Here is a 22,914-nt window from a genome sequence, read left to right on the forward strand (position 1 = left end):
CCTGCCTGGACAGATCGCCGAGCTCCCCGGAACCGAAGCTCCTGCTTCCAATGGTAATCTCACCATCGCAGGACTTGCCGGGCAGCTTGACGCACGAAAATGGCGGACCGTTACTTTCCGAACAAACTGCCGATCGTCGCGGAACCGGCAGCTGAAGAAGCTGCAGCAGCAGCAGCAGCCGCAGCCTCAGCCGCAGCCGCCGGAGGTGGCGGAGACTCGCTCTCTCAGCTACTGCATCTCCCTTACAAGACTCTGTCGGAGAGGCTGAAAGCAGTGGCGTTGGATCTCAAAGACACGGTATCCACGCTCTTACTCGTTGCTCTTCATACCCTGCTAGACAATTTGGAAACTCAATATAATCGATTCGTCATATACCGAGATATGACCGTTGAAATTTTGGGGCCCTGTTGCTGCAGGTGGTGAGGCAGACGTGGGGGGTGAGTGGCAGAAGGTTGCAGGACTATAGTCTGTACACCGGCGCCCTCGGGACGGCTTATCTCGTCTTCAAAGCTTATGAGATTACCCGTAATGAGAATGATCTCAAGCTGTGCTCAGAAATAGTCAGAGCTTGTGATTCTGCTTCTCGTAGCAATGAAGAGAACTATTTTGAACTGAAGAGCTGGTCTACGAATCTCCGAAATCTAGTAGTTCGGTTTATGGAACAGGATTAGGTACATGTATCGGTTACAGACTATAAAAGTGCGTATTTTTCAGTTGATGGAGTCGGTTGGTATGGAGGCAGTCTTGATCATTCGCATAGGAGGTGTTCTTTCTTGGTTTTGTCTACTTATTACTATCAGTAATCAAGCTTCTCGTAGTAGTTTAAGTTTAGGCTGGTTGTGTAACCATAAGCAAAGAGGAGCCAAACGGGTTAAGCCCAATAGCACTCGCATCCCTGATTTGCTTTACAATGGTTCTGTCATCCCACATAGCCGGTTCCTCTAGGCTTTGATGCACTTCATTGGCTGCCGATGCTAATATCGGAACCTTGCAGGCGAGTGACATTCATATGTGGTCAGGCTGGAGTTTTTGCTCTTGGCGCTGTTGTGGCAAAGCATGCTGGAGATGACCGGCTGCTCAATCACTACTTGACCCAATTCAGAGAGGTCCAAGCAATTAATTGATTTTGAGTTCAGTTTTCTGTATACAAGAGAGCTTTCTTTTGTGGGACTTACGTATGTGATAATATATGTTTGAGCAGATACGACTTCCCAGAGACTTGCCGAATGAGCTTCTGTATGGGCGGGCTGGCTTCTTGTGGGCTTGCTCATTCTTAAACAAGCATATCGGTAAAGATACAATATCAACAGCTCACATGGTATGGAATGGAATTATTTAAGCTCTTGCTTCTTAAGATTACTTGCTGTGATACACTCATTAAGAGGTTTGTGGTGTCGTCAGAGACCTGTTGTCAATGATATAATAAAGATGGGGAGACAACTGGCCAAGAACGAGAAATGCCCGTTGATGTATGAATGGCATGGGAAGAAGTATTGGGGCGCAGCCCATGGGTTGGCAGGGATTATGCATATCTTGATGCACATGGAACTGAAACCTGACGAGGTGGAGGATGTCAAGGGTACACTCAGGTACATGGTAAAGAATCGTTTTCCAAGTGGTAATTATCCCTCCAGTGAAGGAAGCGAGAACGATCGTCTTGTTCACTGGTGCCATGGTGCTCCAGGGGTTGCACTTACACTCGTAAAAGCTGCTGAGGTATGTCATCATGCTTAGGTTTATTAGTCAGTATTCCCATGAAGAATAAACTAAGGAATAGTTCTAAGGAAACTCGAATTCCTTTTCTTGATGAAACATTTCATAAATCAATATTCTTCCATTTTCAGGTTTTCGGGAGCAAGGAGTTTTTGCAAGCTGCTATGGAGGCAGGAGAGGTGGTGTGGAATCGAGGCCTCCTCAAGCGGGTCGGGATCTGCCATGGTATCAGTGGAAACACCTATGTGTTCCACTCCCTGTATCGGCTGACAGGCAATGCAGAGTATTTGTATCGTGCCAAAGCTTTCGCCTGCTTCCTTCATGACAGAGCCCTGGGGCTCATATCAGAGGGGAAGATGCATGGAGGAGATCGACCTTATTCTATGTTCGAAGGCATTGGGGGAATGGCTTTCCTCTTTATGGATATGATTGACCCATCCAAGGCTAGGTTCCCAGGCTATGAAATCTGATCAGGTTGTGACCGATGCTCTTGAGGCATAATTTACTTTAGAGTGGATATAATGTACAGTAGTTCGACCGAAATGTGGGTGTGTCTAGTGACTTAGATGAACGAAAGCGAGATGTTTCCAATCTCCAACGTTTGATAAAATCCAATAAGAATGTGTTTGACATGGAAAAGCAGGAACATTTGAAACTGAATGGCCATTTATTTGCTGATTTCATGTTCCTATGTACCGAACATGACCTTAGGCCCCAATTATCATTGGTTAGAGCCGCCGGAGAACGAACTTGAGACATGTCGTGTGTTGCAAGCTCTGAGCATTGACATGGAATCTCGCAATGCCTGAGCTATTAACTGTTGTAACTTGTAATTGGTCTGTTTTAAGGAACTCTTTCAAATCAACCCCCTATTTATTTCTGACATACACGGAAGTGACAGATCCAACAAAAAATGTGGCAAGTACACGATGCAGTGCATAACGGTATAGGACGCCGCTAGTACTAACATCATCAACTGGCAAATGGGAAGCAATATCAGATGCAATCGTCAATTGGTTTCAATCAAGAGAGCCGATCAATGCAATCACTTGTAGGTTCCTAAGCCAACCGCAGCTTCTCTGCTGCCGGGGCCATAAGGGGCGATGCTGTCAAGCGCCTTGGAGTAGCAAACGTAGTAGAACTCGGAGACTATGGTGGTGAAGAAGATGAAGGCTGCCCCTGCCCCGAACACGCCCTTCCTTAGTGTCTGACATGATGGTGGGTTCGCCGAGAACACTGCGCGGTACTTGGTGTGGTAGGCGTTCCTCACTGACCCTGCCAGCAGACATGCCTCCGCAATAAAGAAGACGACCCTGCAATAGGGGTCTTTGTAACAACGTTACAGTCTCAGATAGTAATCGAATAGCAAGAAAAATAGAAGTTCGACTGTTGCGAATGAAATTAGCTGTTATGTGCGGGTACCAGCAGGTGATGAAGAGGATGACACCCCAAGCTCGGGATCCGCTGGGGCTGAGTGGCTTGCCGCAGCAGAAGCATTTGGTCGCAACCATCACGATGATTTGGGTGAGCAAGAGGAACAGAAAGGCCCCGACTCCATACCCGGTTGCTATATCCGAGTCATATTGACAGTAATTGTAGTCTTTCTCCTGGTCTTGCACAACCTTTGCCTGTACAAAATAGAAGTCCGAAAAAAGTAAGAAACTAAAAATCAATCAACTACTTCTCCAAAAGTTGCTATTATGTTCGACAGATTTCATTCGAGCCTAATCTCGGCATCCACCATCAAATGTGAGATACGTCATGGCAATGCAGATCCTACTGATTCATGTTTGTCGATGCCATGGAACCCCACTGGACACACGATATCTCATATGATCCTTGTCCTATTCGCATCCATTGCACCTACATATTGCCGATCTCAAGACGCACATCGGATTTGAAGTCGTTCCCCGAACTAGATAGGACGAGTATAGTTCGCGATGATATACAACTCGAGAGCTAACTGCATCGAAGGACTAATAACTAACTAAACTGTTTCTTGAGAAGAAAGCATAGAACAATCCCATATGGGCATTCGGACAAGGAGACAACGACTGGTTTCTTCTCCTCGGCTGGATTGGTTTGGAACACTATTCAGCCGAAACAAGACTCCTCGATGGGGCTCGGTGACATACGAAAACATAGCTGAGTGAAGGACAGAGAGGAGTTGCGACCGAGGATGATGACATATACTTACAGTGCTTCTCCTCTGCTCAGCAGCAACCGCAAGAGAGAAGGCAATGAGATCTAACACGAAGACTGTGATGAGGAGCAGCTTGGACGCCATTGACGGTGAAGTCAGCAGAGCTCAAATGCAGTTTTAACTGCAACAACAAGAATCAAGAAACAGAGAGATCTAGCCCCTTTGGTCTTCTTCTTCTTCTTCTTATTCTGTCTCTCTGCTCAGAACATATAACAATGTTGGAGACAGGATCTGGGGAGCAATGATTTGTGGATGTTGGGGGAAATAAATTAACGAGGAGATGTATTTGTAATCATCAGATGAGGAGTAGAGGAGAAAGAGACAGAGTACCCTTTTGAAATGAAGATGGTCAGCTATATATTTCACTTGCAGTTGCAGTGACTGACAATTTTTCTGTTAATGAAAAAGAAATTAACAAAAAGAAAAAAAAATAAATAATGCATGAGTTAAAGTGCCACCATAGCTTAAAAAACAAGCCGTGAACTCTTTATGTTACAGAATTGGATTCTCTTTGTGTTTGAGGGACATGGTGAAATTTGGGAAACAGTTGAAATGGACTGGCCCGTCACACAGACTAGTCTCTACTGTCCTAAGGATGGATTCATGGTAATTCAGAAGCCTAGCATCCCTAAGCACTAGGAGTACTGAGGTATCTAAACCTTCTCTGGTCAGGGGTTTTATGCCCACTTGGACAAGCCCTATATGGATGAAGTTGTATTTATCGTTATGTTTTTTCAGGGACTCTTGGTTCAAGAGTTTTATGGTTTGTGAAGAGTTTTTTAGGGGAATGTCCCGCTCTTCTGTTGTTATGGTGTAATCGGTTTTTGGAACAGATTTTCAACATTATGGTGAGAGATCTCATCTTTTACCCAACCTATTTGCCTCTCAGCTGCCTATATCATGTCCAGATTTCTGGTTACAGGTTTTGTTATGAAAGGGAAAAGGGTTTTGCTTCCTAAGTACACCGTTTTTATGCCTGAATTGGTGAGCAGGAAGGGTTTAATGAGCTGAATGAAGGGTGTTCCTAGTATGACTTCATTTTTTAAGTCTTGGACAACTAGGAAACCAGTTTTGTATGTTGAATCTTCATTTTTAACTTCTGCTTCTACAATTTTATGAGTGATTTTCAGTTTGTTGTTGCTGGCAGAACGTAAAGATTCATGGGTCAATTCGCAGTATTTTTTAGGGATTATTCCCTCCCTCGCACAATTGGCGTCTGCACCTGTATCCAACAGGGCAGTTACTTCCATTTGGAAGTCGTTCACCTTGATTGTAGGTTTTAGGAGGTATTTCTGATAAGTGAATTCCTGGTTTTTACACTCAGGTTTGGGTTCAGCATCGTCTAAGATCTGAACCAGCTTTTTATCAGTTTTCAGAGTTTTTACTTCTTTATGGAGCTCATTGAGTTTTTGGCGAAGTTTTAACTCTGCTTGAAGTCTTTCTTTTTCCCGGTTTTCATGCTCTTGGGCGCGGGTATTCCTGATCATCATGTTGAGTAACCTAAGGTTTTTGGTTTGCTCAGGTTCTTTTGGCTCAACATATTTTGGAGGGGGTTTTTTGAGAGGCTCTATGGGTGAAGTTCTTGATTGGCTTGGACAACTAGAGGTCCCTACCTGGTTGGCTACAGGCTTGGTGACTTCTTGTTCTATCCTATCCAATTGGGAACCTATGGTGTGGAGACACTGGTTTGTGAAATTATTTTGTTCAAAGATGTTTTTAATATCTTTGGGTTCCAGTGAATTGTCCACTTTCATTTTGAAGGGAGAGGCCTTGACCTCTGCTTTTTGATGGGTTATTTGGATGGTTCCTAAAGGTGGATGTGTTGACTCAACCGGGTCTGCGTTCGCAAGATCCCACTTTATGGTTTTCTGAGTTACACATACCATTCTTTTAGGTGCGAAATGATTTTCAAACCAATCCCAAAATAGGATATTGTTGGAGTTTTTTAGCACGAATGCTGTCCATTCTACCCTGATATGAGATTTGGTATATTCTTCGGAGAATGTCTCGTGGAGCCATCTCCTCTTATGGTCATTATGGGGTGCTAGGAAATCACTCCTAAGCTTATCGTAATCTATCTCAAATTTCTTGACTACTGTGTCTTCCCTAGGGACACTCGACACAGACAGTGCTATCTGAGCTCTACATTCAGCTAATTTTTGGTTTATTCTATCTTGAAAAGAATTTCTTCTGTAGATAGAATTATTATCGATTATGTGATGAGAACCTGTAACTCTTCCTGAAGAATGGGTCTTAGAAGACGCAGTTGCCCCTGAAAAAATTCAAAATGAGGAACTTAGTCGAGTGAGCCAGTTCCAAGATGGGAGAGTTTCCATAAGCTTTCACCATAGGAGATCAGTCGACATACAGTCAACCTCAACCCCATCGATAAATTCTTCCTTTAGAAGCCCTGAGCTTAGAAGGAGATCATTCAGTGTTATCCCATCGGCGAACACTTTTCAAACAGCTACTGAAAACCCTCCTAGGACTGCCAACCTTAGAGGAATAAGTAGTGTCGCCACCGATATCCCTAGACCAGTGTACTCTGCCCCCATCACAGATGAAACTGAGTCTTCGCCACCTTCACCCACATTCTCATCCATAACCGATGCAACCAGAATCAATCCTAATCCTGAGATCTATGTTATTGAGAAATCATTTTCAATAGCCTCAGCCATCCTTAGGAATGACTTCTGCTCCAAAGAAAATGAAAAAAGAAAAAACTGGTTGTATGATGTCTTTACAAAAAAATACGTAGAGACCATAATGCAAAACAGTTGGATCTTCTGGATGGAAGAAAATAGAAAGAACATCCTTTTCTGGGATTGGTTTTACCAATTCTTCATGGAAGAAAAGGCTCTCAAATTCACTGAAAAAACCATAACCTGGAAACTACCTTTTAACAATGGTATCAGAGCCAAGAATAGGTGGGGATAGGATGTATATTCCGTTTAGGATACTTAGATCCATGTAGATCTCATATTTATCTTGACAGTATATGCATATCAGATCCATGTTCTATATATATATTTCAATGAAAAAGAGGCTGGAACTGAGCTTAAGTTAAACAATTCAAAGGATGTCGAAGTAGAAACCCCAACGAGGTCTCCTACAACAATTGTCCTAAGGCGTTAGGAATCGAATTAAAAACACACGAACACCTATAGAAAAATAAAGTGAGAAAAAAAAATCATTTCGAAAAGTATTGGGAGCTTTTAGATTCGATCCTTCCAACTGCCAAATTTATTTCTATGGGTGCTAGTGCTACCTACTTTCATAGCTACCTACCTACCCATTATCGATCGAGTCGAAGATCAAGAGTTAGAATTTATAATCGATGTGCTCAAATGCACTTCTCTGGCCTTCTTGTAATAGACAAATCTGCTCAATCAAATCAGTAATAAGATTACATCAAAAATATTCATGGAAATATATTCCATATTACGAAACTTTCTCTTTAATACGCGGTTGAACTGATCACTGATAACATAAAAGACTAATGAGCTCACGTAAGAATACTCATAAATATTATCGGTTTTGAGCACCAATTTTTTTTAAGTGAAAATTATTGATTAGTTGTTATCACCTCTCTCTCTCTCTCTCTCTCTCTCTATATATATATATATATTTTCCCAATCACCTGTACAGGTTAAAAAGGGTTTTACTTTGAAATGGTTATGGTGATTGGGCCGTAAAGAATAAAGCGAAGGGAAGGAAGGAAGAAATGAACATTGATGCTGAGGGATTGTCGGTGATGGAAAGGGAGCAATTGGAAGAATGTGATGCTTCTGTATCGTAAAGTCCCCACCTTTCTATTAATAACCTTTTCCCCAAATTAGTTTTATTGTTTTTTCTTAAACGGATCCGACGGCTGCTATGTGGGTGTGTCTCTTGGGACACGCGTACGTGTATTAAGAATAAGAAAATCATTTTTATCTTTATCTTTTTTTTTTGCCCACCCAAGTTTTCACAAGTTTAAGCAACGCCTAATTCAATCCGAGTTAAGTGATTTAAGTCGATTCATTAAGAAATAAAATTCTCACAGTTAAATTTTTTTTCTATTCATGAAATTCGAACTCAAGAGCTTGTTTAGAAGAGTAACAAGCGTTGGATCACTTGAATTTTTTTTTTTTTTTAAAATTTAGGTGAAGGAAAAAAATGAGAAATTGATGGAGGGAGGAGGTCAAGAAAGGAATGAAGGAAACTTTGCTTTCAATATTGGGCTGGACCTCACTGTCATGGTCGTGACTCCTTAGCTGGCACTCTCTCCACCTACACAGTCTTCTCGAATGCTCCTTCTGCTGCTGCTTTTTTTTTTTTTTTTTTTAAATGATATCGATGGAGAGGGGACTCCATGATAAACATCCATGCACTAAAAAAGCATCTAGCACGTACACAACTTATCGGCATGGACCATGTTCAACTTTGAGTACGTAAGACTCATACCGAGATGTCCAATCCAGAATGTGCACGGGCACGGTTGATTTTAGTTCCTTCCTTCGGAATGCAGGATTATAGATCTCTCATTCATTCATTTTAAAAAGGAAGAGGAACGTGAAACATATATCTGCTGTGCTCTATTCATGGCCCCGAAGATATTATGTGTAGATTCATTATCTTATGTGCGAATGCAGGGGAATGGAATTGATGTTAATTAAAAGATGAACCAAATTAGAAAGCATCTTAAGATTGCCCAAGACAAACCCCGCGTGCACGAGATATCAATCAGTTGATACGTGGGAATTTATGGACAGTTATCGTGGCAAAGAATTAATTGTTTAGATTCTCACTGCGTATTTGGATCGCGGGTTAAGACCGATCGATGGTTATGAAGGAGTGAGTTATGGAGGGTTATTATATAAACTTGTATTATAGTCCTCCATAACCTATCTTATCATAACTCTCCTTAATCTGTGATCCAAACAAGCTTTTTAGAGTCTCTAGCTCTTTTTTTTGGATCATATTGTGTTGCTACGTAATATATTTATGTATAGATGTACACATGTCCATCTGAAGCATGTGAGTCACTTTAATTTAATTTTTAACCCGAATGGATAATTTTAGAGAGCCCAACCCAATTCTTGTGACCCCATTTCTTGGCCCTTCTATAGTCTGTGATTCACTTCAATAGCCCATCATCATCATCTCCCCACTCCAATCCCATCTTTTCACAATTTTTTTTTAATTTATATTGACATTTTTCTTTATATATACACACACACACACACACACACACACACACATAAGTATATAGTATACCTGCACATACACATATATATTGACCTTTCTTCTTCTAATTTTCCAGTTCACACATCACAAACCCCTCTCTTTTCTCTTCGTCAAATGCCATGAAGCTTTCATACATCTTCCTTGCAGCTTTGCTTGTTACTGTCGTCGTCCCGGTCAACTCCTCCTCAGCCCAGCACCAACGTATGCACTGTCGTCCCCTCGTTGTCCTTCCGTCACTTTCTTTTTTTCATTCAAAAGCGACGATCAACGGCGAATCAGTCGGTAAAGCGTGCGTTAAGTCTGTTTTCGGACATAAATAGATTGTGTATATTTTGGGCTAGAGATTGTCTTATATGTGGTTTATACAAGTTTACAATATATATTAAATAAACATAATTAAGATTATTGGGAAGTTTAGCTATCGATATGATCAACCATTAGTCAAAAGCAGATACTAATCGCGTACAGTGACAAATTAACATTGTTTGAGCCTGCAGAAGATGAGATGACGGCCGAGATGGGACATTCTGATGATGAGGAGGGCAGGGCCAAGATGATGACGAGGCAGGAGATCACAAACAGAGTGCATACGCTTCAGATCGCAGGATCGAGGCTGCCCGACTGCTCCCATGCATGCGGTTCGTGCTCCCCGTGTAGGCTCGTGTCGGTCGGCAACATGTGCGCAGTGCTCGCCGAAGCTGAGTCCTGCCCCGTATCCTACCGTTGTATGTGTAAAAATAAGTCATATCCCGTGCCCTAGCTAGATAGTAGTCAATTAATTAACCGCCCTCTCTGTCGATGTAGTGCGATATATGTGATTGTTATTGTGTGCTTCCCTTAAAACTTAACTGGAACTTCAATTATCTTTTGAAAAAATTTCAAACCTTGTAATTTCTCTAATGGGAAAATTACAGTTTGTACATTTAAAAGTTCATGCCTTTAAAAAGTGTAAGGATCAATTGTTTTCCCAACCTATTTGTTCGTCGAGATCACGAGATAGCCTACTAGCCATTATCCCGAATTTTTAACATGAATCTGTATTGAAGAACTATAGAGTATCTAATGCGGTCTGACAGAGGATTTATCATTTTTTTTTTCTAAGTAAAGGATTGCATGTCGGACAGATCAAAATTTTCGGCATGTTTGGTTTCATGATATGATTTTAGAATCATGATTTTGATTTTAACTCTATCCACTATACAACAAAAACACATGTTTCCCAAGTCAAATTTATAATACCATCTCATTTGTCTTTTTCTACAATCAAAATCAAAATCAAAATCAAACTTATTTTAAATCTAAAATCAAATGCCCCTTCAAGTCGATAATTAATTGGGCCTTTTAAAAAAATTAATATTCAAAATATCATAAATAAAGAAATAAAGAACTCCCACCGAAAAAAGAAATAAAGACCTACCGGTTACCCAAAAAAAAATGAAGAACCGCCGAAAAAAAAAAGAATAAAAAAAGAACGGTGGCAAAATATAAAATTAATAAAAAAAGAAAGAAAGAACGAAATATATATAAATACAACTAACCCTTCCTCCAAGTAATACTATTCTGTCCGAAAAACGTAATATTTGGTTCTCATCAATAGAAGGTAAAAGAAGGGGCGAAAAAAAAAAGGACATAAAATCGTTTTTCCCATGGTTATGAGACTGGTCGTATTCGCACTATTGGATGTAAGTAATGTGGATACGAGATCTAGTAATTAAGTTTATAAATTTGAAATCAAAGAAACAAAATAACGAAGGGCCTCTGCCACTTCCCATTAACTTGCGGTGAAGTTGCTGCAAGCTTTTTGTCGACACATGTTTGTTTTTCCTTGATTGTGTGGACAACAAGAAAATTGGAGATCGCCATTAATTTTCTGCAAAATTAATGAAAGCAATTATCAACTGATGAGTCCGTATTCTCATTCCAATAAAGTCCCGTTTCGTACGCCGGAATAAAATTGAATGGAAATGAATGGATTTTATATAAGGAAATGTAATAGTGTTGACTGTTGAGTAAAAAAATATGATTTTCTTTAATTATCATCACAAAATAAAGGAATATAATTATAATATTAGATTTATTTATCAAGATATCATATTATATATATTTTTAAATATATAAATTAAAAGAACATATATGATGGCTCACAATATATATTATGAAATGAGAGAATGATCATTTCCTTTCTTAATTGAGAGATGCTTATTCCATCGACATGAAGGAAAAAATGATAAGAGGGAATGTCCTTTCGAACTTATGTAAGAGACACTAATAAGAAAACGAGATGAAATGAAGAAATGAGCATTTCATTCCCGCGTATCAAACGAGACCTAAGTATATCAAAAACATACACGTGATTAATTTCTTCTACGCGTAATAAGAATCAAACAGAAAAATGTTCTTTCCATTTATTGGAAAAAAAAAACGCAGAAAAACGATCACTTCTTGGAAGGTCTTCAACTTCAAGCCAGAAACTATCGAAAAACATTAATTATAATATCAATGGTCAAGTACCAACCTGAGAAAAAAAAAATACAGCGCACATGTATAAATGATTTTCTGCAAAAGTTATATCAACTGATGAGTTCGTATCTGATTTCGAAGTTACATCAAGAACACGCGATTAATTTCTTCAACATGTCATATAAGAATCAAACAGAAAAATGAGCATTTTCTCCATTTATTGGAGAAAAACACAGAAAAATAATCGATCACTTCTTTGAAGGTCTTCAACTTTAAGCCAGAAAATATTGAAAAACATTACGCACATGCATAAATTGTGCCTGCCCAAGGAACACTATTATTGTCTCTGGGGAAAAAAAAACATAGGAAAATACCAGAGAGGAGACACATGCGCATAATTTCTATTCAACTTTTATATTTTTTTCCTTTTTCTTTTTGCTTTAATTTTGGGTGATTTCATTTCGACAATTTACATATCATTAAACCAGAAAATAAGGACTGGTATTGTTTGTTGTATTATATAACTATAATTAATACATAATATAAGTCAGTATATATAATTAATACGTAATATAGAGGTATTTTATGTTTAGAAAATCAAATAATATCACACCATAGATAATTAATACATGTATAAATATTTTTTTAACTTTGTTAAATTATCTGGAGCCACCAGCAGACCAGCTAGCCTGCCAAGTATCAGTCAGTATATATAAAAACCTGAGTTGCCTACTATATATATATTCTAAATGTGAAATGATGATAATGTTTCTAGCTACACATTCACCCTCCCCTTGTCTGTGGTCTTATAATTTATTGTCTGAATTATAACATCTTCCCTTCTATTGTAAATCAACTTGAAATTTAAAAGCCCATAGATGGGAGGGAGTTCTCTCTTTAATATAAGATTACTTGACAAATTTCAAAGTCAGTTCATAAAACGACAAATTTTGAACTGTTTTTTTTTTTTTTTGCATGTAATTGTTATGTTAGTTCATTATTTATTTTTAGGCCAATAGGTCCGTTTATGAAATGATAAATTTTGAACTGCTTTTTTAATGTAATTGCTATGTCATCACGGTAAACTTTTATGTTTTATATTGTACCGACTGACCCCTCGTCTGCAGTCCTGGCAGACCTAAAGTTTGAAGCTATATCGAAACAAACGTGCTTTCTTATCGAACGTTCGATCAATCCCGTGACCCGTCAAAAGTTTTAATTTGGGTTACTGTACAAGGGACCGATACCTACATATGGGTCAGTATGGCACCGTGATTCCCTTGCTACGGAAAAGGCACATGCACGCATGTATATGTTCGTGTTTAAGGGTCAAATATATGAATGAAGAAGCTGCGTGTGTACAGTAAATTAATTGCTTATAGTACGTACCGAAGTTAAATCCCAAAAATGTGGTCAAAGTTTCTTGTCTGTTTGTGTTCCTGTCAAAATCGAATAAAATCAAATGTGCTCTCGAAACCGGAGATTATTAGTCAGACATTCCTTTGAAATTTCCACAGAATTCTCCGTTGAAAACCAACTACAGAAGTAATACTCCTGTCTGCTTTATTTACCAAAGAAAATTCAAAGCCAAACTCCAACCCCTCCCCACTCTAATTTCTTCTTTAAATACGCCCTCCAAGGTCCATCTCTTAACCGATTCCGAATTTAGAACATAAATTAACCACTTTTGGAAAGTGCACGTACATTACTGATCTATTGTGTCCAGCTAGCTAGGGTTTTTCGCACCTGATTAATATGTCATCCTCCATGCAATACCGCAATCTTTCGCAAATCATGAAGCTCCGGCGCCATATGATCATTGGCTGCCCCCAAAACCACCAGAAAGATGTGTTGCCTCGTGTACCGAATCAATACGATGTGTTCATCAACCACAGAGGAATAGACACAAAGCGGAACATGGCCAGCTTACTCTACCATCAACTCTCTCGGCTCAACGCGCGGCCTTTCCTCGACAAGAACACCATGAAGCCGGGGGACAACCTGTTTAAGGGGATCGAAAATGCCATAAGAGATTGTAAGGTATGCGCAGAGGATATTTCAAATTAACTAGCGCTCCAACCAGCAATATCATAACTAGGTTTGATTTAACACGGTTGTTGGATTCCGAAACATTTAATTTTGATAAAAGTAACAATTGATTGATCTACCTCTAAATACGTACTTGTGCATGCTTTTTAACTTTTTTCATTTTCAGGTCGGAGTTGCAGTGTTCTCACCCCATTATGGCGAGTCCTACTACTGCCTCCTCGAGCTTGCCCTTATGATGGAGTACAAGAAAAAGATAATTCCCGTGTTCTTTGATATTATGCCTGCGGAGCTACAAATCGTAGATCATGAAGGAATATATTGCACGCCGGATGAGCTAGAGAGGTTTAACAGGGCTCTCGAAGAGGCTAAAAGCTCAGCCGGTCTCGTGTTCAACTCTTCAAATGGGTAAAGCCACCGACCTTAATATATCTTTTCAGTCATAATCTTTGAAAGAGAAAATGTGATTATTTAATGTAGCATAATATGTGAGATTGATTCTATTCTGATCTTGATCTAAATGCTAATTAATTGCGGGTTTTGTAGGAACTGGTCAGATGTTCTAACGAAAACTACCGATATTGTTATGAGGAGCTTGACAGAGGTCGAGGGTGAACAACAGAAGCATTGGTCCTTATGATATAGTAACTGTATAGGAGGGGACATAGTTATTCTTTGATTAATATATAGCAGAGAAAATAACATGTTGTTTAAATTGTTTAAACTCAACAAATAAGTTATTTCGGTTCGAACATTTTGCAAATATTTTTGTTGTATGTGTATTTACATATGACAAGTTGTCGATCACGGCAATATAAAGTTGAGAGGTTTATGTGTAATACTTATGAATACCTAATGTAATATCTCATATCTCACTTTCTGATCTGTATAAATTAGATTCATTCAATATTGCCCGGATTGTTCCAATGTCTCCTCAGCAATTTTTTTTTTGTTACAAGGGAGCCCTATAGGCCTAGTACATTGAAATAGAAATCCTAAATATCTAATAAAGGGAGTACAGATAGTCCCACTGAGTATCGAACCTGAGACTTCTTAGTCACCAGACGAGAGGTGCATCATTGTACTATTCCCTCTCTTGATCTCCTCGGCAATATTATTCTCACTAAAAATAGCAAAAACTAAGAAGAGTTCTGGGTACCACGCACATTATATTGATATATATCAGTTTATAAGGAGCTTTTGTTCAAAATAGTCCCCTTTTTAAAACTAAGTCCCAGAATAATTTTCCCCGCAAAATATTTCCCGATTTAAGAGTAAGCTTACGAGGCGAGCGACTCACTTTAGATTCATACGTGTCTTCCACGTCAACCTTCTCTTTTGTATTGTGTTTTTTGCTCATTTAAAAACAATTACTATTTCCACCAGAGAAATGGCAATTAATTTTCTTTTCAACCCATACTTTTTTTAGCAAAAAATAACCCATCCTTTTCGGTGGCATTGAAACCCTCCTACACTCGACTGTAAGGTGACTATGGGAAGAACTATTTGTCATATAAGCCTCAGCTTTCTAAACTCTCATAAAATTGAAATTTTTTTCCTAATCAAATAATATAATTCATTCAATCGTACTAATAGAAAAGTATACAACGTCCAACGAAGTGGGGAGAGGGTATTAATGCACAACATACTTTGTAGAGATCCATCTTATTAGGTCTCGATACTGAAACATTAGCCAAAATTAAAGTCACGTAAATGATATACTAATATTTTGCGGGGAAGACCATTGTGAGAGCAAGTTTTAAAAAGAGGAGTATTTTGAGCAAAAGCTCGTTTATAAGAAGGTACATCGAATCATCACCAAAAAAAATAAAAAAAAAAAAAGAAGGTTCATAAAATGGTCGCCTTATTTCCGTCTTGTTCCATGACTTCTTTTAAATGAGGATTATAAGTAAGATTGTAAAAAAAATTTCAAATGCCAGAATAGCCTTCGTGTAAAACAAGCAAGACTTGGACCGTTTTAATCTGGATCAGATGCTATATCTCGAAGGATCACTAAAGGTTTCTCGATCAGAAGAGTCGGGTACCAGACCTCATCAAATCCGAACCTCTTTGGATAATTTGTTCATGTGCTCAGGCTATTCCTTTGATAATTTGTACATATGCTCACCTCGATTGGTTGTTCTTTCAGTAACTAAATGATGTGCCCGATCAGCTAACTGTGTGGCAGCCCATTGTTTTTAATTATTGAAGAAAAAAAGCAAATTGGAAGAATCCATTTCCGATCATGGGTAGCTGTCCTAATTATTAATTAAGCACCATATCGTTATGGATACGTCCCTTATTTGCACGGTCCTTGCAACCATTATACAGCACTCTTGATCATCCCGGGATAGAGAATGGAGCGACCCAACGGCTCTGAAAATACCGTAAAAGCTCTATCAATTAGTTAGTATATGATTAAGTAATTAATTAGAAGCTAAGATTCGTCGTACGAAGATTAATGTCGTCAAAGTGTCTTCTTAACGCACGCGTCATCGGAAATTTAAGTAATAAGTAGTCAACAAAATTGTCAATATTGCTGATGTTGACGTCCATATTCATGTTTCAGCTCTATATTCACATGGCGAGGATAATTTATGGCCAAGCCAAAACTCAACTTTGACTATTAATACAAGTTAATTCAAGCGATTCGATAATTATTTCCCTTAAATAAAATCTCGAGTTCGAGTATTATGAATAGAAAAAATTCTGATTGAGAAAAATTTATTCTTTAGGGAGACTTGAATTAGATTAATTGATAACAGTTGAATTTTTGAATATCGTCGTATAAAAAAAAAACATGAAGTTTGACTTAGAATGGTATGTTGTCGGGCCACATGATCAACGGCTAAAAAGTGGTTTTCTACAGACCTCTTTGGAATAAGATCTAAAGGGCTCCGAAAATGATTCAAAGTTAATAGTCTAGCTTAATCAACTTCAGACTGATCCCATTATCGGCTAGTCATGTACGGATCATACCCGAATACCGTAGGAGTAATTAATCGGATCAGAACACAATATAGACAGTTCAAATTGTGTTGAATTCGAAAGGCGGGTTAAAATGGATTAGGATGTTGTTAATACTGATTTTCGGTAAGAAATGATGATGTGACTTTTTATTTGAATTAAAAAAGGGGTCCAAAAATGGAGAGGGAAAGGGACGGCGGGGACATTGCCGTTCGCCACTACTGCTCTTAGAGAGGTTGCTAGTGCAGTCTGGGACCATTTGCAACCTCACCGGGGGTGTGGTAGCGGCCGGCGAGGCCCTCGTTGTCCCCTCCTCTCCACAAATTCAAATTTTTATTTTTTTTTAAAAAAAAAATCTTCAAATACAATGTCATATTAGCACATTTAACAGAAAATATAACAGAGGATCAAAAATAAATTAATAGGCAAAGAAAATTCTACGATATATTTGTTTTAAACGTATATATATGATATATGTATATATTTAATTTAAAAATTCAAAGTGAAAATTTAAACAATTTCGATAGTTGAGATTTTAGACGCACAGTACATATACCTCTAATTGCATGTATTACAAATCAATCCTGGAAAAGGTTGACATTGTCAACCCCGAAAAGAGTTTAGGACGAGCATAGGAAAAACACAATAGGTTGAGGAACAAATGTAACCTTTTCAGTTTTCCCAATATTAATTAAGAAAAACATTTTGGCACATATCACACGAGACATAAACATTAGATGTAATTTACATTGTATTAGCATGTAAGTTTTTATGTGTTTGATACGAGGCAGTATCGTATGTTAGCCATTTATAGGGAAGGAAAAAAAAAAAGGCAGGAAATGGTCCTGAATGGGCCCAACCCGTGGTCTCATTAACCCATTTATTGTGCGGAAAATATTGAAGTTGGGCCATTGGACCACGTAAGAAAATGATGTGAAAGAGTTATTTTCTATTTACAGCACAAATCATGATATAATCGGCACGTGAACATAAGACAATCATTGGATTATGACAATAGAAGGATGGATTGATCCATGCTGCAAACATAATGCAACTCAAATTCAACGTGGCAAATCAATTGAGGAGTTCACTCATTTGAGTTGGTGAGAGAAAAATGATTTTTTTATTTACCGAAAAATATTTTTTTTAAAAAGAAAGAATAAAGAAAGTCAGAAAAATCTTTATGCCTTATGGGCCAAAGTATTCTTCCAAATAGAGTGGGTGACAGCCCAAATGAAAGTTGTATGTCTTCTTCATGGTCCAATCAAACTCTGAACGGCCTCACTGGCAGCGCACACAGAAATATTACCTTTGATTATATTTCCCGTCACAAATTTTCGAGGTATACACCCGATTTTCATTTCTCGTATCTTAGTAACTTATGACTCATGCCGAACAAATATCAGATGGTTCGGGTCGTTCTTTGGTTCGTATGTACATCGAGGAATCATACGTGTCGGTATTCTCGAAAATTGTTGGCCTTTGGAAGAAATCCTTGTGGGGGAAGGTGCGTTGGTCAATTACGTACTTGATGGAAATGGTCATAGTCGCCACTAATTGTTAATGGCCGACTCCCGTTGAATTGAACCCACCAAAGGAATTTTCCTTACAGCTCACGAGTCACGAAAAGCCATTTACGTGTGTATATATATATATATATATATTAGAGCTCCACAAGAAACCTTGTAATGAGTCCTAAAACACTTCCGGCTGATCAAACCACACGGCTATCTATCTTCTTCGGAGTTTCTTCGGTCCCCTGCATAGATTAGATGCAAGTTACTAAGCTGACCGGAGAGAGGCCGCAGCGGCTCCAGGCAAGGCCACCACTGGGTGGAGATATTGCTGCAGCTGGGAGGAGTGGCCGCGGCAACCCTGCAGCGGTGGTGCCTCCTCGGAATCGATCCGTTGTGCCTGCGGGTGCTGGTGTTAGGCCAAAGGGGAATTATGGGCAGAGGGAGATACTGAGGAGGGCGCTGACACTGCCGCCAAGGCGGCGGATCAGCTTTCGGCGGCCGAACTTCCGACCAACTCCGAGCAGGCTGTCCACCATGTCTACGGCCTGAATCCTTCATCTTTTTCGGGTCATAGTGCACGGTTTTAGCCTTCAGGGAGTATAGAATCAGTTGTCGAGAGTTTACATATCCCTATGATCAGATGTATATATATCTTTTGTATTAGGACTCGAATTTTCCAGGTATTGTGGGACCATTAATTCATCAAAAAGTTCAGAAGCGTGAAATACTTCTTTTCTTTACGAGAAGAATTATGTCGGGAATGTTATTTCTTTCCGATCTTCATTAATTTCATTGGACTTCCCATTTATTGCATTTTAAATATTCAGTATTTTCTGCCAATTCGTGGAAGCGAGGGAGGTCCTAAAGTCTTTGGAAATCTTCCAAGGTTACACGAAGAATCGAGCTTTGCACGCATGTATGCGAATGATTCAATGGAAGAGGACCCGAGAGACAGCCCGAATGGAGCAGCAGCCACGGAAATTGCCACAGAAATTGGTCCCTCGATCGAATGAGGCGAAGTAACGTATGCTTTGGAGGACCTATGGCTTTGGTTACATGCGCCTCTTGACAACTCTGCAAGAATTCGGATCTCTAGAATGTAACTCGAGGAGATGGAATACTTTATAGTAAACGATATCGTGTTTGCCGGTATTCGATCACATCTTAACCTCCCGTTGCACATACTTGGACATGTAAACAATTGTACATTCTTTGGGGTTTTCCGGCAAAAATGCCATATCTGCTTCTTTATACATTCGAAGGTACAGAATCAAAGGATGTAGAAACTAGAAAGAGTGCGGCTATACTATACTTATTACGACACATATATACCCCAACCCTGTGCTTTAGTTGAAAGGCAATCTGGAAGATGATTTGCACCCGCCACTTACCGGAAAATAGAGCGATTCCTTAAGTCCCTCTCACTTTTCATCATTGAAGATTGTCCTGCTCCTGACAACGGGAAAGCGGGAGAAATTGATCACGAGGAAGTGGAAGACGAATGGATTTCTCTTTTATGGAAAACATTTTCAGTAAAATATCCTGCCTTACTTAGAAGAGATCAGCATACAAAGTTATTTTGTTACCTCAAGAGGATTTACTGGCAGGGCATTGGAACTGGCATCAGCTGTGGCCTCGGAGATCCTTGTTTCTGACTTCTCATTTGAATAACTAGCAAAGGATAAGAAAAATTGACTCATGTCAGGAAGAACTCAAGAAGCCCGTGACTCGTTATAACGCGAATTAGGGAGCAACAATTCTAGATGGAATATCACACGGCTCCTCTATTACCATTTTTTTTTTCCAGTAGTCCTCTATTACCATTTTTTGGCTTCCTATGTTTTTGCATCTTCCCAGTGTTACTAGTAATGAAACAATCACAATGATTGTATTTCCAATTTTAGCTAGACAAACATTTCCCCAATCATTTATGCCTATTAAATTATTTATCAGAAGAAACAACCAAAAGAAAGAGGGAAACTCACGTCGAGAGTATTGTCACCCATATAAGCTCAACACAGTCCACCCAAAGAAGCCTTTGTTCCACTGGGATCACCCCATAGGTAATAAGATGAGCAAATGGCCAAAGTTTCCACCCTGCCTGTCAAGTTAAGTCCAGCAAACAGAGGAAACAATATTAGAAGAACAAAAATCTCGACAACTTAAAATCTCGGCGGGAGACGCACAAAAGGGAATCTTGGCCAAAAAAAAACAAAAGGATACATAAATTGGAAATAAATAACCGCTAAATACTTATCCGTGAAAGAATGAGATAATAAAAACTCTCATATTCTTTTTTGTCTCTATTGCTTGATGTGTTGTTATAATTTAACCCTTTGAGAAAGGAATGCGCATTTAATTAGTGAGGGCACTAATAAGCGATGCTGTGCAAGAACTTGGCTAGGCCAAAGCCAGTAATGTAGCAGTTGCTCAACTCCATGGATATTTCAGAGGTGCTACTTTGCTGTGCTAAAAAGATGAGACACTCGGACAAGGAGAGATCACACTCATGTAACAACAAAAGCTAGATCATAAGCATAAATGTGAAATAAACTGAGTTTTTCCATAAGGATGATCTAAATCTGTATGAAGGTAAAAAGGAAAAACAGTCAGAAACAACTCCTTTCAACCATAACGAACCTGTAAATGAAAGGAATAAGTCCACTATTTTAATTTGAAGTCCAAATACTTTTAATCCTCTCCCAGGGAAGACAAGGAACTTGAATAATCCCAGGCCTGACTTCAAATATAAATAAAAGAACTGAAAGGTAGAAAGGAACAGAATAGGGCAGGAGAATAACTTACTGTGAGCATAGGCCAGAATGTTGCAGCCAGTTCCTTAAATATACTAACTGGGGACTCAAAACGTAGAAATCCCAACACTGTATAGTATATGCTGTTCCAAACTGCTGACCATGCAGTTTGGTCAAATACAACTTTGGCAGGGACAACCCACCAATCTTTGAAAGGGAAAAGCTCCTGTTAAGTTGAAAAACAAGTCAACAAGTCAGAAAGATGCATTGCTTGCACAGAATATCACCAAGCAAAAGTAACCGCGATGATCACCTCACAGAACTGGTAATAAAAGTGAGAAAGGGAGCCGTGGAGTGTAAAGCCAACTAGGCCCGATCTGAACATCCGAGCTCGGTCAAACTCAAACAGTGGCTTTCCTTCATAGCACTGCAAATGCCCAATTCAGCTTCTATACCGATACTAATGTTACAGAACTTGTAAGGTCGCAATCTTAAAGCAACAAACCTGCGCGATCCAGTCCCCTAGGGAGTAGACCACACCACTGATAGTCATTTTGGCAAAAACGGGATTTGTCTTGAGAGCTTCCTCATAGGCTTCCCAGTTGTGCCGAGGGGCATATCTTAGTATCTCATATATAGTCCATCCCTGCAAGAAACATGAAATAATACAACATTGCCCGAGTCAGTGTGCCATTCGAATATCTCAGGCAGTCTACACGAAAAGGTATGGGACACACTAAATGCAAAGATTCCTACTTTAAGCTCGACACTTTTCGATGAGTATTGAAGAAACGATCTTTACATTCCTCGCTAACCAAAAATGGGATTTTGATGTTTCACTTGAGACTTGAGAGGCAGTGGTAATACATAATCATCATATAATTTGATCTTATTGCCATTTTTACCTATGACAACATCCTAAGAGTAATAGCTGAATACACAAAGACATCTTATCTGAAGCAATCATTGGTTGTCTGCCTATCTCACGCCAAGGAGTGTAATTTACCAATGAAGATTGATGAAGCGACCTCGAAATAGATAACCGCAGAACGAGATGCATCAAAAGAACGAAGAACTCGACTCACATGCCAGTAATCATGGTCAATGGTGAGCAATTTGGTTATCGCGAAACTACCCGCCGCCAGCACGATCGTCGCATTCAAGGTCCTGTCAATCGCCCTCTCCAAAGAAGAAGTGGAAGCACTGCCCTCGACCAAAGAAGAAGTGGAAGCACTGGCCGCAGAAGAGAACCCATCGATGGAGAACTGGCCTTCACTCGTCGCGAAACCCCCCACCTGACTCACAAGCTCGGCGCCCTCCCCTTCCCTCTCAAGGCTCACCGCCACGCCTTCCTGCTGGTCCGTGGCGTCCCCGCTCTGTACACGAATCACGTCGAGCTCGTCCGCGACGGGGTTGGTGGCGGCCACCGAGGCCAAATCGCCAACCCGCCGCCTGGTTCTGGTGAAATGATGGGCTTGGGGGAGCCTGCAGCTGTGGAAAGTGGCATTGTGTACAGGCCTGACGCGGGGCCTGGGGAGAGGAAGGAGGCTTTGGGCGGCAATGGCATGGACGGAGGCCATGGCGCTGTGGTGAGTCAGCACCGAGATGGGAGAAACCCGAGGTGAGTCACTGAGTCCGAGTCAATGATCCACTTGTTCTCCGAGCTGTGACGTGGGACGGATAAGGGTTTATATACGTGGATTTTTTTATTAATTATATAACGTGTCGTCTGGAATTGTGTGATGAGCTAGCCGTTGCCGTCCGATTGTTATACTTCGTTGACTGTGGATTCAGTTTTGACTCAGGATTCTGTTCACGGCAACCGATGAGTTGATGATCGAGGGTGTAGGTGGAGGCTGATGAGCGAGAAACATAAGATTACTTTCTCTGTGGAATCTACGTGATGAAATTAGATCCACATGTGCCTGAGGAAAGAAAAGTGCTGTCCACGAAAATAATTGATTTTTGGCGAATACAAATTATCTATAATGGCTCAGCTTCCAATATCTTTCTAATTTTCTATGGT

General features: G+C 39.7%; 5 protein-coding genes and 1 long non-coding RNA gene across 7 annotated transcripts; 4 read left to right on the forward strand and 2 right to left on the reverse strand.

The window, feature by feature from the left end:
• On the forward strand, positions 1-2,379 carry LOC116189709 (lanC-like protein GCR2). Its single transcript, XM_031519440.1, has 6 exons — positions 1-297; positions 417-591; positions 991-1,106; positions 1,202-1,318; positions 1,402-1,716; positions 1,845-2,379. Exons 1-6 carry the CDS (start codon positions 100-102, stop codon positions 2,181-2,183), a joined length of 1,260 nt encoding a protein of 419 aa, XP_031375300.1. The 5' UTR covers positions 1-99; the 3' UTR covers positions 2,184-2,379.
• Positions 2,380-2,554: 175 nt separating this feature from the next.
• On the reverse strand, positions 2,555-4,250 carry LOC116189693. Its single transcript, XM_031519439.1, has 3 exons — positions 3,911-4,250; positions 3,136-3,341; positions 2,555-3,026 (listed from the first exon to the last, which is right to left on the reverse strand). Exons 1-3 carry the CDS (start codon positions 3,998-4,000, stop codon positions 2,759-2,761), a joined length of 564 nt encoding a protein of 187 aa, XP_031375299.1. The 5' UTR covers positions 4,001-4,250; the 3' UTR covers positions 2,555-2,758.
• Positions 4,251-9,165: 4,915 nt separating this feature from the next.
• On the forward strand, positions 9,166-9,993 carry LOC116189724. Its single transcript, XR_004152469.1, has 2 exons — positions 9,166-9,346; positions 9,643-9,993. It is a non-coding gene; the product is annotated as an uncharacterized LOC116189724 (long non-coding RNA).
• Positions 9,994-13,399: 3,406 nt separating this feature from the next.
• LOC116201359 (TMV resistance protein N-like) lies at positions 13,400-14,291 on the forward strand. The gene is made up of 3 exons (XM_031532614.1): positions 13,400-13,645; positions 13,821-14,059; positions 14,198-14,291. The coding sequence occupies exons 1-3, from the start codon at positions 13,400-13,402 to the stop codon at positions 14,289-14,291; spliced, it is 579 nt and encodes a 192-aa protein (XP_031388474.1).
• Positions 14,292-18,221: 3,930 nt separating this feature from the next.
• Positions 18,222-18,948, forward strand: LOC116189746. The gene has a single exon (XM_031519460.1). The coding sequence runs from the start codon at positions 18,391-18,393 to the stop codon at positions 18,682-18,684; it is 294 nt and encodes a 97-aa protein (XP_031375320.1). The 5' UTR covers positions 18,222-18,390; the 3' UTR covers positions 18,685-18,948.
• A 312-nt stretch (positions 18,949-19,260) lies between these two features.
• Positions 19,261-22,560, reverse strand: LOC116189729. 2 transcript variants are annotated; one of them, XM_031519453.1, is made up of 7 exons: positions 21,974-22,560; positions 21,394-21,534; positions 21,202-21,315; positions 20,941-21,114; positions 20,121-20,236; positions 19,722-19,806; positions 19,261-19,581 (listed from the first exon to the last, which is right to left on the reverse strand). In XM_031519453.1, the coding sequence occupies exons 1-7, from the start codon at positions 22,466-22,468 to the stop codon at positions 19,567-19,569; spliced, it is 1,140 nt and encodes a 379-aa protein (XP_031375313.1). In that variant the 5' UTR covers positions 22,469-22,560; the 3' UTR covers positions 19,261-19,566. The 2 variants fall into 2 exon arrangements, with proteins under 2 accessions (XP_031375313.1, XP_031375308.1); XM_031519448.1 differs by having other exon boundaries at positions 19,261-19,587.
• Positions 22,561-22,914: the final 354 nt, after the last annotated feature.

The sequence above is a fragment of the Punica granatum genome, chromosome 1 (genome assembly GCF_007655135.1).
Source record: "Punica granatum isolate Tunisia-2019 chromosome 1, ASM765513v2, whole genome shotgun sequence".
Taxonomy (NCBI): Eukaryota; Viridiplantae; Streptophyta; class Magnoliopsida; order Myrtales; family Lythraceae; genus Punica; species Punica granatum.